This window comes from Acipenser ruthenus, chromosome 4, assembly GCF_902713425.1.
Source record: "Acipenser ruthenus chromosome 4, fAciRut3.2 maternal haplotype, whole genome shotgun sequence".
Classification (NCBI taxonomy): Eukaryota; Metazoa; Chordata; class Actinopteri; order Acipenseriformes; family Acipenseridae; genus Acipenser; species Acipenser ruthenus.
In genome coordinates, this window is record NC_081192.1 from 5,078,491 (window position 1) to 5,095,099 (window position 16,609).

The window sequence follows — 16,609 nt, forward strand, 5'->3', positions numbered from 1 at the left end:
ACCGTTTTTGCGATATATTTTAATATAAAACATATACGCTATTGCAGTTTTCTTACAGGATACATTAGTTTATCTCTAATGTAATCACAGTTTTACATATAGACTGCCCCTGTTTTCATTTACGTCCCAAATTCTGGGCCGCTTTGCTTTTCAGATAATGTCCCAAATTCTGGGCCGCTTTGGTTTTTAGATAACGTCCCAAATTCTGGGCCGCTTTGGTTTTTAGATAACGTCCCAAATTCTGGGCCGCTTTGGTTTTTAGATAACGTCCCAAATTCTGGGCCGCTTTGGTTTTTAGATAACGTCCCAAATTCTGGGTCGCTTTGGTTTTTAGATAACGTCCCAAATTCTGGGCCACTTTGATAACATCCCAATTTCTGGGCTGCTCTGGTTTTCAGATAACGTTCCGAATTCTGCATTTTCAAATTCAGGCCAGTTTTTGAGATATTCTGCTTAGCTGACAGCCGAGTTTCTAAGTCATGCATGCACAGTTTACCATAAACTGGACCGTTAATTCATTTAAGAGTACATGAATCAAAGTTAATGTATTTTTTACTCTCCTCAGAAAACATTTAGGAACGTGGTATACCAAAAAAAAAAAAAGGTCATCTCATTTGCTTATGTAATGTCCATCAATATATAGTGAGGTGTAGGGGTTTATCAGAACTTCTGGGTTTAAGAGACCAGTGCCCTTCAACAACTTCAAATAAATCCTATTGTATTGTATTAGTCAGCATTTCCCTTATCTATTCCTGATCATTTATACTGTAGGTCAGGGGTTTTCAACCTTTTTTTGAAACTGTACACCTTCTATCTGGAGGTTTCAGCTCGAGTACCCCTTTACAGAACAACAAACAGTAAGCTTAATTCTTAAAACTTTTAACTACAAGTATTTGGATGCACAGAATTAAAAAGACAAGTATTGGGTTAGGAGCACACCTATTTTTTTGTAACTTTGACGGCCTTTTGTAAAAGTTTGAAGGCCTTTTGATACCCAGCATACACTGCAATACCCAGCAAAGTTATACACTGATATTCTGATAGCACAGCAATTCAAATGAAGTTTGTAATTGGTTGTGTTCCTCAAATACACAATAAAAAGTGATATTTATAGGGTATACAGTTATACAGCGATACAGTGGTTTCGGACATCTAAGAACAGGTACTGCGAGCATCTGGATTCATACTAAGAGGTACTCTGTAGCCTCCTGGGACATTCACAGCTTGTTTGACACCCTCTTGTAGTTGCCCGTTTCTGCATATAAAGCAAAATGCTGTTTGTCAATCTCTCTTTTTTCTTATAAATCAGTCTTTGCAAGAATCATTCCAAAAACACTTGAATCAGTTAGGCACTACCAGTCTGACACTACAGGCCTTTAAATTGCAGTACCAATTTGCAAGTTGCTAAGTGGTTGCGTTCCTCAAATTTGCAGTGCAAAGTGATATCTTAAAGAATAGGGTATATAGTGCTTTTTTTGCCTCCCCTCGCTTTTGGTGCAAAACTGTGCTCCGATACACTCAGGCTGATACTGTGATCACAAAACACTTGGAATGGAAGTGTTTTTGGAATGATTCTTGCAAAGACTGATTTATAAGAAAAAAGAGAGATTGACAAACAGCATTTTGCTTTATATGCAGAAACGGGCAACTACAAGAGGGTGTCAAACAAGCTGTGAATGTCCCAGGAGGCTACAGAGTACCTCTTAGTATGAATCCAGATGCTCGCAGTACCTGTTCTTAGATGTCCGAAACCACTGTATCGTTGTATAACTGTATACCCTATAAATATCACTTTTTATTGTGTATTTGAGGAACACAACCAATTACAAACTTCATTTGAATTGCTGTGCTATCAGAATATCAGTGTATAACTTTGCTGGGTATTGCAGTGTATGCTGGGTATCAAAAGGCCTTCAAACTTTTACAAAAGGCCGTCAAAGTTACAAAAAAATAGGTGTGCTCCTAACCCAATACTTGTCTTTTTAATTCTGTGCATCCAAATACTTGTAGTTAAAAGTTTTAAGAATTAAGCTTACTGTTTGTTGTTCTGTAAAGGGGTACTCGAGCTGAAACCTCCAGATAGAAGGTGTACAGTTTCAAAAAAAGGTTGAAAACCCCTGACCTACAGTATAAATGATCAGGAATAGATAAGGGAAATGCTGACTAATACAATACAATAGGATTTATTTGAAGTTGTTGAAGGGCACTGGTCTCTTAAACCCAGAAGTTCTGATAAACCCCTACACCTCACTATATATTGATGGACATTACATAAGCAAATGAGATGACCTTTTTTTTTTTTTTGGTATACCACGTTCCTAAATGTTTTCTGAGGAGAGTAAAAAATACATTAACTTTGATTCATGTACTCTTAAATGAATTAACGGTCCCGTTTATGGTAAACTGTGCATGCATGACTTAGAAACTCGGCTGTCAGCTAAGCAGAATATCTCAAAAACTGGCCTGAATTTGAAAATGCAGAATTCGGAACGTTATCTGAAAACCAGAGCAGCCCAGAAATTGGGATGTTATCAAAGTGGCCCAGAATTTGGGACGTTATCTAAAAACCAAAGCGACCCAGAATTTGGGACGTTATCTAAAAACCAAAGCGGCCCAGAATTTGGGACGTTATCTAAAAACCAAAGCGGCCCAGAATTTGGGACGTTATCTAAAAACCAAAGCGGCCCAGAATTTGGGACGTTATCTAAAAACCAAAGCGGCCCAGAATTTGGGACGTTATCTAAAAACCAAAGCGGCCCAGAATTTGGGACGTTATCTAAAAACCAAAGCGGCCCAGAATTTGGGACGTTATCTAAAAACCAAAGCGGCCCAGAATTTGGGACGTTATTTAAAAACCAAGGCGGCCCAGAATTTGGGACATTATCTGAAAAGCAAAGCGGCCCAGAATTTGGGACGTAAATGAAAACAGGGGCAGTCTATATGTAAAACTGTGATTACATTAGAGATAAACTAATGTATCCTGTAAGAAAACTGCAATAGCGTATATGTTTTATATTAAAATATATCGCAAAAACGGTTATAGATATATGCTACTTGAAAGAAAAAAGTACACCATCACAGAAAGCCAATTCTTACATTCGTGCATAACATGATAATTTATATAAAGTAATTCCTCATAGTTTGTAATATCAGTACAGTGTAATACCACATTATATTTTAATGGTAAGGTTGTGGAAAGCAGATCACTCTCTCTATCTGATCACAATGTTAAAAATGCCTGCACGCTTTTCCACTCGTGTGACGACGAATTCATGTGACAGAAACCGGGCCTGCGTCATACCTCACATTTATGCAATAGCCCTCGGTCTCTAGTCTTCCTGTATCCCACACCGCACCGCGGCTTCTTTTTGGGGTTGGGCGTGGCGTTGCTGGTGACGAAATGATTTAGTCATGCCTGTACACGTTCTGTAAAGCCAATCACAGTCCAGAACACGGGATTCGAATTTAAACGTAAAAACAGTGTTGTGAAATGTAGTTATGCTTCACTGTTGTCTTTTAAACGCTACTGGACAGAACAAATACAGTGGGGGTTACAAATACAAGGAATAACTAAGAAACGAGAAGAATAATAGTATTTTCACAGGTAGGAATTAATACCAATGGTTGTTTCCCCGTACTTAAGTACCTATCTTCTTTTTTTTCGCCAGTGTTCAGTTTTCTTCTGAATTGTGTTCATCTATTTTTAGGGGACATAGTTGCACGGATTTAGGTAAATTATTCATTGCCCCCACACTGTTTATGTTTTTCACGTATATCAATTTCATCATCTGTACAGTGAGGTATTGCACTTTGCATTTAGTGTTTAGTACTTATAGGCAGGCGTAGGAACATATTGGCTTAGTCGGGCTGTAGCACGACTAAATATTTTGACTTTTTTTTTTCATTTGCACGCTTTTGTATGCTGTTTATAGTCTTTTAGAAAAACGTGCATTTCAAAAACCTCCTGTACGAAAGAAACGCCCTCCCCCACAACACACAGACAGTGTCAGCGTGTGTAGAGAGACAACGTGTTATCTTTCAGGGTTCCCGCGGAGCCTTAAAAAGTCTTATATTTGTTTTCCCATTTTAAAGGCCTTGAAAGGTCTTAAATATGAGATTTGCAGCTGAAGGTCTTAAAAAGGTCTTCAATTTATTTTTTTCTATTTTAACACTTTGGATGCCAACGTCGCCGTTCGGAGCCCAGCAGATCTACAGTGCAGTGGTGCGAATCGGCGACAGGCAGCTCTAACTTGTTGATTAAACTTGAAAAAATGTCACCACAATAAGCAGCACAACTGCTGCTTTCGATTGGTCTATTGAATATATGCTGTCATTTAAGTTTTTTTTTAGCAAATCACACTTGAAAGTGAAGTTGCTAACAGCCAAACAAAACAGAGAAGGAAGCGATGCTTGCGCTGTGAAGTAATCGGTACCGTCTGTTAGTATCTCTCGTTAAGAATTGAGGTTAGTGTCTGATAATTAAATATAAAATTATTTTTTATGAACAACTTCTGTCAATGAGATAGTATTGCTGGATAACCAATCAAGAAAATAACGTAGTAAGTTTTCAATGACTGTGTGTGAAACAAGCAGCTTGTCAGAAGAGTGCCGCGGTAAACAAACTCCCTCCTCAGACTCAGAGACATGAGAGCTGTACTGCCTTTTTCTGTGATCACTTTTTATAATTGCCATAGAACAACAAAACAGTTAAGAAAATGTTAGGTGAAAATGCTGAAAATTGTTTTTGTTTAAGAAATTAAGATCGCCCATCATTTATAATTTTCCCCGTATATTTATTTCTCGCACAATGTCACTCAATTACGTCCTCCCATCCTTGAAAATGTATTTGTCGGATTGTAGGGTTGAGTACTTAAGATTTTTGTTTTTGAGATTGTTTCAAACATAAACATGTATTGATTAGTATTTAGTCATTAGCAAATTGTTTCTTATTTATTTTATTTCACGTTTACCTATTATTGTCCGATTGTTTACCCATTTTTTAAATGGGATAATAAAACGTCTGTTTACAACTAACTATTTCATCGCTTGCAAAAAAGGAACATATTTCCCTTTGTACTTTTGTTGTGTCATTTATAGTTTTTCTTAGATATTCAGGGATATATCAAAACACTTACTAAACTATGTGGAATGTTGATGAAAGACAGCATTCTACTGGAAAACAAGGTTAGCTAAGCAGGGTGTGCTGGAAAGCCTTCAAGTGAGAGTGCAGTGCTGGGGTTTATTTATTTATTTATTTATTTATTTATTTACAATTTCCTTTTTCAGCTTTGACAGCTCTTAGGCTGGGACCAAATCAACACTTTGACAACCCGCTAATCGCACTTAACAAAACTGTATTTAATAGCGTTTTCTTTTTATGAGTAGAAGAAATAAGATACTTCCAAAAAAAAAAAAAAAAAAAAAAAAAGAATGCTATTAAATGCAGTTTCGTTAAGTGCGATTAACGGGTTGTCAAAGTTTTGATTTGGTCCAAGCCTTAATGTCATTCAACATTTCATAATTATACAATTGCGTTCTAGGCTCAAATTTGTGAGCTGTGGGTCGCCAGGGGCTGCCAAAATTAGTCTCTGCGATCATTTTCTAATATGCATTCACCATCCGCATCTGTGGGAGTGGGCTTGTCAGGTACGAAATAAAACCTGGTTTCACTGATAGTTTTTTACTCCCTGATTTTATGAAGCACTAGTTTTTGTTAATGAATACAAACGTTTACCTCAATATTCCATGCGTGGTTTGGTAGCCAGTTGTTCAGTATCCCAGCGGCACCGTAAACAAATCAATATATGGGTACTAAGAAAAATATTCTTAATTTAACTACATGTTATATGATACAAGTATCAGAAACTGTGTTTACTACTATTACAGTACGTCATAAGATGTATTAGCAAGAGTAATATAATTGTAATATCTGGTACAGCCAACGTGTTGTTGCTAATCGTGCTTTGTTCAGTTACTTCAGTGTGTTCATAAAGTTTATTCAAAGTCTGCTGTGATGAGCTACTGATATCAAGTTGTTTTATTTTTTACAACTTGTCATTACTGTACTGTTTTTGTTTTATTCAGGCAGATTGATTTGGAGCAGTGATTAAACAGTTTGAATACTGTATATTTATTTCACAAATGTGCTCTCCTCTGTTTTGTTTGGCTGTCAGCACTTTCAAATGTGATTAAACAGTTTGAATACTGTATATTCGTGCCGGATTACAGTGGATTAAGGCACACTTGTTGACCATTCAGGTTACAGGAAATCTCATCCATATTTTATACAGTAAATTATAATATCATGTTCTGCAACCATAAAATGCTAAACTGAAATCCAAAGTGTTTTGGGTGCCGTTTGAAGTGACTATTAAGTAATTTTTAAATACATGTTGCTTAATAAAAAAAAAAAAAACACTAGCGTGTAGATTTAATCAATGGGGGGGAAAAACTGAAGTCACTGAAATATTTTAACTAAGAGTATTTAGTCGCCCCCTAAATTTTTATTTGGCGACCAAATTTTAAAATCTAGGAGCCAGATGCCCGTAAGGATTTTGGCCAACTTTGAGCCCTGGTTCTGTTTGTTGATCAGCTGGAATGAAGTGCAGCTCTATTGATTAAAGAAAGATTGAACAATAACTCCCTTGTCATCAACTATTATTATCACTGCTTTGGTACTGTACGTATTGTACAAGCATCAAAGGTTTGATTCTTTTACAATTTGTACAGCTTGAATAAATATTTTTTAGATGGTATTTTAACTAGTCACAATTTACATTTGGTATATTTGCTGTTAAAATGGGTCTTACATTTCTACAGATTGGTCTTAAAGGCTTAAAAAGCCTTTTCAATGCACTTAAGAATGGACTGAGATGTTTTTTTTCTTTAAAATCAGCCAAATGGTACAGTATATAATTTTTAGCCCTACTGATATTGTTTTGCTTCCTACGCCCATGGTACTTATACACGTGCTTGCCATACCTGAGGTTGGGCGATCGAGTCCGCGTGATCGGGTTTAGCCGTGTAGTGTAACAGAATAGCTGACACATTCATTTTTAATGCTTAATATATTGTTTCAAATAAACTAGTAGAATTGTGTCCTGAAGTGATTTGCAAAATGTCCTTTAACTGAATGCCTGTAAAGTAAAGCAGCCATGGTCCGAGAGAGGGTGGAGAAGAAGTCCTTCCAGGAGAGCCTGGCGGACATCAAGGAGAAGATGAAGGAGAAAAGAAACAAGCGACTGGCCCGCGCTACCACAGGGAAACCAGCTATAACATCCATGCTTAAAACCCAGATCATAAGTAAGATCCCTTTCTCTACTGCTATATTCATTACAGTTGTTTTCTTAATAGTCAGTATAAGAAACTTTTTATTTTCTGAGAAAGCGAGTAGTAACCAATTATTTTAAAATACAGATCTAATGGTGCATTTTCTTAAGATTTCACAACATCTTAAAATAGTCAGTGTTTCAATGGAATTCATTTTTCCATGATAGCTTTAAATGACTGATGCCACTGATTGGTGTCTGGTACTGTCAGGATATATTATTTACAGAGTATTGGCACGCCACTTAATATAAGTTAATTCAAGAAAACATGTTAAATACAAGCACTTAGTGAACATTAGCCAAATAATTAATATGACAAAGACCAAAATACAAAATGTCTGGTAGTTTAGCAAACAGTCTATTAAAAAAATAAATAAAAGCTCTCAAGTAATCTCAAGTATTTGTTCATGACAAAAGTATTGGCACCTGTACATTAAGTGTGTACAAATGCAAACAAAGGCAATGGCTACAGAGCAGTATCAAAGAAATGTGGAATTCCAAAATCCACAATCGGAGCAATAATCAAGAAGTACCACAGAATAAATTCAAATGAAACACTTGAAAGAAGTGGACATCTAAAAGAAAATTAGGAGTACAGTAGATAGATTAACAGCCAAGTACTTCAAGATTTAGAAGCATCAGGCATAATATTGCATGAAAGAACTACAAAGACATCTGAACACAGAAGAGTTGGATACACATAAATCTCACTGCAAACCACTTTTAAAGAAAATTCATAAAACAAGCCGTTTCAAATTTGCCAAGGAATCTGAAGCATTCTGCAACAAAATTCTCTGGTCCAATAAGACTAAAATAAAACTTTTCCCCAAAAATGGACCACAGTATGTTTGGGGAAAAAAAGTGAAGAAAACCTTGTAGCCTACAGTTAAACATGGAGGTGGTTCAGTAATGATATGGGGGTGTTTTAGGATTTCAGGGACCGGAGACAGTCATGTGATTGAAGATCAAATGAATGCAGCCATGTTGTCAAAACATTCTACACAGTACAAGGATATCGTCTGCTCGTAGGCTGATTGGCAGACAGTTTATCTTCCAACATGACAACAACACAAAGCATAAGAACATAAGAACATAAGAAAGTTTACAAACGAGAGGAGGCCATTCAGCCCATCTTGCTCGTTTGGTTGTTAGTAGCTTATTGATCCCAGAATCTCATCAAGCAGCTTCTTGAAGGATCCCAGGGTGTCAGCTTCAACAACATTACTGGGGAGTTGGTTCCAGACCCTCACAATTCTCTGTGTAAAAAAGTGCCTCCTATTTTCTGTTCTGAATGCCCCTTTATCTAATCTCCATTTATGACCCCTGGTCCTTTTTTCTTTTTTCAAGTCAAAGAAGTCCCCCGGGTTGACATTGTCTATACCTTTTAGGATTTTGAATGTTTGAATCAGATCGCCGCATAGTCTTCTTTGTTCAAGACTGAATAGATTCAATTCTTTTAGCCTGTCTGCATACGACATGCCTTTTAAACCCGGGATAATTCTGGTCGCTCTTCTTTGCACTCTTTCTAGAGCAGCAATATCCTTTTTGTAACGAGGTGACCAGAACTGAACACAATATTCTAGGTGAGGTCTTACTAATGCATTGTAGAGTTTTAACATTACTTCCCTTGATTTAAATTCAACACTTCTCACAATATATCCAAGCATCTTGTTAGCCTTTTTTATAGCTTCCCCACATTGTCTAGATGAAGACATTTCTGAGTCAACATAAACTCCTAGGTCTTTTTCATAGTTCCCTTCTTCAATTTCACTATCTCCTATATGATATTTATAATGCACATTTTTATTGCCTGCATGCAATACTTTACACTTTTCTCTATTAAATTTCATTTGCCATGTGTCTGCCCAATTTTGAATGCTGTCTAGATCAAGGCTAAGTCAACTCTGGAATTCTTGAAGAAAACAAAGATAAAAGTTCTGGAATGGCCTTCACAATCATCAGATCTCAATCCAGTAGAAATGCTTTAGACTGATCTGAAAAATATGTAGCCAAGCATTGTGTATCCAAACTGAGCTGAAGCAAAATATGCAAGAAAGAATGAGCCCAGATTTTATCAACAAGATGTAACATACTGGTTAAGAATTATCATAAACGCCTGAAAGCTGTAATAAAAGCAAAAGGAGGCCACACAAAATACTTTAAATTATTATTATTATTATTATTATTATTATTATTATTATTATTATTATTATTATAAATATATAAATATTGGCCTATTTGTTAAATTACTAGAAATTCTGTATTTTGTGTTTATGTTTTATCAAAAAGTGGTTAACATTTACTAAATGCTTAATCTGTTATCTTGAATTAGGTATAGTAATAATCGTAGGGTGCCAATACTTTTGTCTGTGGCTGTGCGTATGGTTGAATCCAAGCTACAATAGAATGGCTGTAGAACATCAACGCTAAGTTGATGAGTAAATGTCAAATGAACTATCCTGACACACTTCTCCCCCACCACCCCCAGATACCTCTTCATTCATGCTGAAGGTTCAGACTAACAATAAGGCATTGGCATTGGCTGTGCAAGCAGAGAAAGAAAAAGTAAGACAAGCTCAAGATCTCATACTGCATATGAAGAAGGAGCAGCAGGCTATGATATTTCACATATTGATGTTGAAAAGAAAACTCAAAGCACAAGAAGCTCTGGACAGTGTACAGGTATTATACGCGCAGTATCTACATTTCTGCAACCTTAATGTAAGGCAGTTAAAACTAGTTTAACTGCTTTACATCAAGGTTACATTTAATTCCAAATAAATCGTACATGAACATTTGTTTTTGTAAATAAAATGATGATTACACGTATACGAGTTGTCAGGTAATAAATGTTTTGTCAGATCTTAATGGTAGTAATTGTTGTATGATTCTCTTCCTTTGGGATATATATATATATATATATATATATATATATATATATATATATATATATATATATATATAATATATATATATATATATATATATATATATATATATATATATATATATATATATATATATATATATATATATATATATATATATATATATATAATATAAATAAATAAATAAATAAATAAATAAATAAATAATATTACAGTGCCTTGCAAAAGTATTCATACCCCTGACCAATTCTCTCATATTACTGAATTAGAAATGGTACATTTAAATTTCGTTCTGTTTGATATTTTATTTTAAAACACTGAAACTCAAAATGAATTATTGTAAGGAGACATTGGTTTTATGTTGGGAAATATTTTTAAGAAAAATAAAAAACTGAAATATCTTGCTTGCATAAGTATTCAACCCCTGTGCTGTGGAAGCTCCCAGTTTACACCGATGAAAGAAATTGCCCTAACGAGGACACAATTACCTTACCATTGGCCTCCACCTGTGAACCATTAAAGTTGCTGTCACATTTTCTGGATAAATACCCCACTGTTGAAGGATCATTGGTCAGGCTGTGAATCTGAAGGAAAATGAAGACCAAAGAGCATTCTACAGAAGTTAGAGATACAGTAATACAAATGCATAGATTAGGGAAAGGGTACAAAATAATATCCAAGTGTTTGGATATCCCAGTCAGCACAGTTGGATCAATAATCAGGAAGTGGAAGCTGCATCACACCACCCAGGCACTGCCAAGAAAAGTCCGTCTCTCAAAACTCAGCACTCAAACAAGAAGGAGACTTGTGAGAGAAGCCACAGAGAGGCCAACAATCACTTTGAAGGAGCTACAGAGTTCAGTGGCTGGGAGTGGAGTAATGGTGCACCAGTCAACCATATCAAGAGCTCTGCATAACACTGGCCTGTATGGGAGGGTGGCAAGAAAGAAGCCGTTACTCAAAAAGTACCATCTGAAAGCACGTCTGGAGTTTGCCAGAAAGCATGAGAATGACCCAGCTGTGATGTGGGAAAAGGTTTTGTGGTCAGATGAGACCAAGATAAGCTTTTTGGCCAAAACTCAAAGCGCTATGTGTGGCGCAAACCTAACACTGCCCATGCCTCAAGACACACCATCCCTACAGTGAAGTATGGTGGTGGCAGCATCATACTGTGGGGATGCTTCTCATTAGCAGGGACTGGGCATCTTGTTAAAATTGAAGGAAGAATGGATGGAGCAAAATACAGGGAAATACTGCAAGAGAACCTGCTTCAGTCTGCTAAAAAACTGAAGCTTGGGAGGAAATTCACCTTTCAGCAGGACAATGATCCCAAGCACAAGGCCAAAGCAACACTGGAGTGGCTCAAGAACAAAAAGGTGAATGTCCTACAGTGGCCCAGTCAAAGTCCTGATCTCAATCCCATTGAGAATCTGTGGCACTATTTGAAAATTGCGGTCCACAAGCGTCGTCCAACCAACCTGAACAACCTGGAGCAAATCTGCCAAGAAGAATGGGCCAAAATCACTCAGACACTGTGTGCAAAGCTGGTACATACTTGCCCCAAAAGACTTAAAGCTGTTATTGCAGCGAAAGGTGGCTCTACCAAATATTAATGTGCGGGGATTGAATACTTATGCAAGCAAGATATTTCAGTTTTTTATTTTTCTTAAAAATATTTCCCAACATAAAACCAATGTCACCTTACAATAATTGATTTTGAGTTTCCGTGTTTTAAAATAAAATATCAAACAGAACGAAATTTCAATGTACCATTTGTAATTCAGTAATATGAGAGAATTGGTCAGGGGTCTGAATACTTTTGCAAGGCACTGTATGTGTGTATATATATAGATATAGATAGATAGATAGATATAGATAGATATATATATAGTTATAGATTTATATATATATATATATATATATATATATATATATATATATATATATATATATATATATATAAATTCCATTGTATGGACTTCTGAGAGAGTCTTAATGTGAGAATATGTTAGGAAAGAACAGCATTCGGTAAATGTAAACTACTTAAATAATATAAATAACCTTTTTACTGTTTTAGAGCGGTCCTAAACCTGACACAACCCAAACTGACAGGGATTTGCACATTTCTCCTTCGTCAAATCCTCTGGTTAGGTGAGTTTTGTAAAAAAAAAATGTGTTCCTTGCAGTAAATCAAATACATTTGTGATGAAACCAAACGTTAAGTTTAGGCCAAAGTTTTAGTATAACAGAATAACTTCACACAAGTCCGGAATCTGTACAGCTAATATACAAGTAATAAGAAGATCTATGGCTATTTTAATGTATTTTTCAATACAAGAAACTATTTAATTAGATATGATGCACTCGTCTTTATAAAATTACTTGGTGCTTATTGATTGATAGCTTTGTCTTGCTGATGAAACATCTGGAATACAAAAGACGTATAACTATACCATTAATCAAAGGTAAGATTACCTATCGCGTTGTGTAGGTACATGCAGATGTTTAGATGATTTATAATTTTAAACTAATGTGTTTTTTTTTTTTTTTAAAGAAAGATAAATAAATCCACATGCTTGTAACAATGTGGTGAATCTGACTTTCTATGGGTCTTCCCAGGTGGGTTCCTGTCACTGATTCCGCTGATCCAAAAAGTCCCACAGAGGGGTTACAAAATCCTTGTCCTGCAAATAGAGGTAAGATCAACCAAAGCCCATATTTAAAGTCAGTATTTACAATATAGATACACTTTTTATAAATGGTAATTATTGTTGGACCTATATTGTTCAAAATTATTTTACAAAAACAATACAGCTAAAACTTGTGGACAAAATGTAACTGTACTCGGGGTGGGGGTGGATGTATGATTTCCCTGCTTGATGACCAGTAATATGTTGTGAGTATTGATCCAATGAAATTTAGATAAATGTGTTTTTTTTATTTTACAGAAATATCCAATGATGTACATTCTGATGATGATAATGCTGTCCATAGGAGTGTAAAGGGTGTTGTTCTGTCAAGAAACGTGACATCCAGGCGACGAGGACTTGATTGTCAAAGAGATGTGTCCGACGTTAGAGAGAGCGTAGATGAGACACTTCATAAAGTTGCTCCTGTAACTGGAAAAGCTTGTGAAGGAGAAACCTCAGAAGAAAAAGTTGATGTTAACCATGAAACAGGAACTCCAGAAAGAGAGAATGAAGCCAAGGAGACAATGTTACAGGAAGATTTTGATCTGGAACTGCTGTCCATTGAGCCACGTGATGCCAAACATTCAACACCTGAGCCTCAAGGTAAGGTCTCAGTATGTAAGAAAAAACAGGATACTGGGACCAAGACTGGAAGAGGCAGAAAAGACAAAGCTGACAGAGTTCCTTTGAAAAAGCCATGGGATACTAAACAACCCAGAGCCAGATCTAAAAGCAGAGATAGAAATCAAACTAAACCTAAGAATCTGCCCAATGACCAAATAAATGTATCAATTGGATCAAATGATGCCTATGACTTTAATTGTGAGGAGGTCATTCACGCGACCCCTTTCCGGTCCCATAACAAGCCTAGGGAGGAAGAGGAAGATACTGTGGTGAATGAGGCTGACCCTGGCTGTGCTTCTGAAGATAGCAGTGACTCTGAGATCAGTTCATCAGAGGATTTGGATTGCAGCATCTACGAACCTGGCAATAGAAAGGGAAAGAAGAATAAGCAAGATTCAAGCCACCTCACAGAAAAAGCAGAAATTCCTCCCAGAAGACCCAGGTCAAAAAGGAGGTCCATTGTGCAGTCCTGGCAGAGATCTGGAAAAGAAAACGTAGATGCTGGATCAAATGAAGCAATATCTGCTGTTGGTACGTTTTTGTGTTGGTCTCTCTGTGACATGTCAAAAGCACAGTAAAAGGATCTCAAGATTCATGTAATGTAGTTTTATACAAATGCATTGTTGTTGGGGTAGTGTTGCCCTATAATACCATGTTTATGCATTTTTTTTTAAAACAAAAACTGATGTAGTTTAAAGTATTGGACAATCAGATGTGTATGCGTTCTGCACGTCTATCTAGCTAATTTAAAAAAAAGCATGTTTTATATGATCATATTTTCTTTTGGAACCCATATGGTATTTTTTTATTTTTGGAGAAAATTACTTTTTGCACAACACTGCATTCTTGTGGGGAAAAAAATATCACATTCAATTTGTGTGATTATTATTATTATTATTATTATTATTATTATTATTATTATTATTATTATTATTATTATTATTATATGACTCTTGCCTTAAGACAGATTAACCCATTTATCTCGTAAAATAATGTCAAAAGGTATTGAACCCATTTTCTATGTCGTTTTATAACAGATGAAGGACATAAAAAGCTAAAGGTTACAGCAACCCAAGCTCCCAAAATGAAAGCTGATTGCTGCCATGATATGAACTATTCACATCTACCAGCAGATATGGAAGTACCCCAAAAAACAGAGAAACCTTTATATGGAACTGTGGAGACTGAAGAATATCCAGGTAAGAATTCTGATATTTGGAGAGTTTATACATTTAGAATAAGATAACTAGAAAATGCTGCATGTTTTTAAATTTTCAAGTAGTGCTTTACTTAAATATTTAACTGTGTGGGGTGCTTTTGGTATACCCACGATGATGGAATAATTACATTTACATGTTTACATATGAATATCAAGTTTCTCATATCTTCCTTGGATGACCTCTTGAACATTCCAGTGGCAAGACATTGTCATGTTCCAATAAAATTCTTACCTGCTTGACTTTCTAAATGTGCTTGCTATGCACAAGAGACACTGTAATTCAGAGAGCACCATGTTGTCTTGCCAGTGAGCAGCAGCAAGCTGCATATTTTGCTTTGCATAGTGTAAAAACAAATGGCTAGAGAACATAGTTATTTTGCACTGAAGTGTGATGTGAATTCAAAAATGATTTATATATATATATTGTGTGTGGCGTTTCCACAAAAAAAACATTATCCTGTGACAAGTTACCAGTTTTATAAACAAACGTCACAAAGGACAGCAGCCTGTCGCTTAGCTGACTGATTCAGTCAGACTCGAGAGGGGAGCCAGTCATTATAGATAAGAGACTGTGTCTTGGATGTTAACCATTTGTCACTAAGTCAATTAGGAAGCACTGACATTGTAACACTGAAGCTGCATTCTCATAAGATTTCAGGTAGAGACCAGATCCTACTGTAAGCTTGCACTGAAGTATTTGCACTTGGATGGAATGTTCCATGTTGTTTTCCAATTAACTTCTCTTCAGCAGGTGAAGCCCTTTGTCTGCCAACCAGCCTTTGTGATTTCACAAATATTTCCTCTGCATCCCGTGAGAAGGAATTGAAGATACCCGGCACTCTCCTAAACAGCAAGACTGCAAAGCCTTTAACGCCTGTTCGGAAGCGCAGGTGCACGCTTGCTGTGTCCTACAAGGAACCCACTCTAAATGCGTAAGTGTCTTCAGAAGAGCAGGTTTGCCATCCAATATTTAAATGGCATCATCACCAAGATCAGGGGCTTTTTGCTTTAGTGGTTCATTTTAAAGAGCACACTAAACACCGAGTTTTAAGCCTACTTCCGTTCTTAATTTATTCTCTCTTTATGACCAGCTGAATTTTATAATCGGACTGGGTGTGGAAGAGGTATACATTACTAGTATTGGTTAAAAGGTAAACATTATTGAGAGGAAGGAAGTTGGGCTTGTGGGTTTCACGCTTAACTTGAATGAAATTGGAAGTCTGATTTTTCTGAGGTATACATTTACAGAACCCCTTACTAATCCTAACTTGAACTATATTTGTGTTGTTTTATAGGAAACTGCGCAGAGGGGACAAATTCACTGATACTGAATTTTTACATTCACCAATCTTCAAACAGGAATGTAAGAGGAAATCCATAAAAAATGAGAAGTTTGTGAAATATAATGAATCATTTGTTGGCTGCCGTCCTTAATGTTTTTATTTTTAAGCCATTTCAAAGAATTGCTTTTTATTCTGTACATAATTAACTGCAGTCGTATTCAAATTGTCCCCATAATAGGCTATAGAAAAATTGAATTATTTTTAAATGAAAGGAAAGGATGGCATATTGGCGGCATCATTTGGGGAGTAATTTGAGATTCAATTTGACAATATATCTCCACCCAATACAATATTAAGCAGTGTATTCTGTAGTAATGATGATCTTTGTATGTTTGGTACAGGTATACTGTTTTTACATGGAATTAATGTTTTATATTATTGAATTGTTTTTCCGTTGTAATAAAAGTCTAAACTCAAATAATGGATGAGTGAGGTTGTAGTGTAATTTGTATTTGACTATTGGAGATAGACAAAGGCAACACTATATTTGTTTGGCTGTAGTGAAGTGGTGTGTGTG

At 36.0% G+C, this 16,609-nt stretch overlaps 1 protein-coding gene across 4 annotated transcripts; it reads left to right on the plus strand.

Annotated features, from left to right (window-relative positions):
• Positions 1-3,410: 3,410 nt before the first annotated feature.
• Positions 3,411-16,513, plus strand: LOC117400410 (shugoshin 1-like). 4 transcript variants are annotated; one of them, XM_034920610.2, is made up of 10 exons: positions 3,411-3,604; positions 4,351-4,464; positions 7,145-7,302; positions 9,817-10,010; positions 12,294-12,367; positions 12,836-12,912; positions 13,165-14,061; positions 14,568-14,729; positions 15,498-15,681; positions 16,045-16,513. In XM_034920610.2, exons 3-10 carry the CDS (start codon positions 7,155-7,157, stop codon positions 16,181-16,183), a joined length of 1,875 nt encoding a protein of 624 aa, XP_034776501.1. In that variant the 5' UTR covers positions 3,411-3,604; positions 4,351-4,464; positions 7,145-7,154; the 3' UTR covers positions 16,184-16,513. The 4 variants fall into 4 exon arrangements, with proteins under 4 accessions (XP_034776501.1, XP_034776500.1, XP_034776503.1 ...); XM_034920609.2 differs by lacking the exon at positions 4,351-4,464; XM_034920612.2 differs by lacking the exon at positions 4,351-4,464 and having other exon boundaries at positions 15,501-15,681.
• Positions 16,514-16,609: the final 96 nt, after the last annotated feature.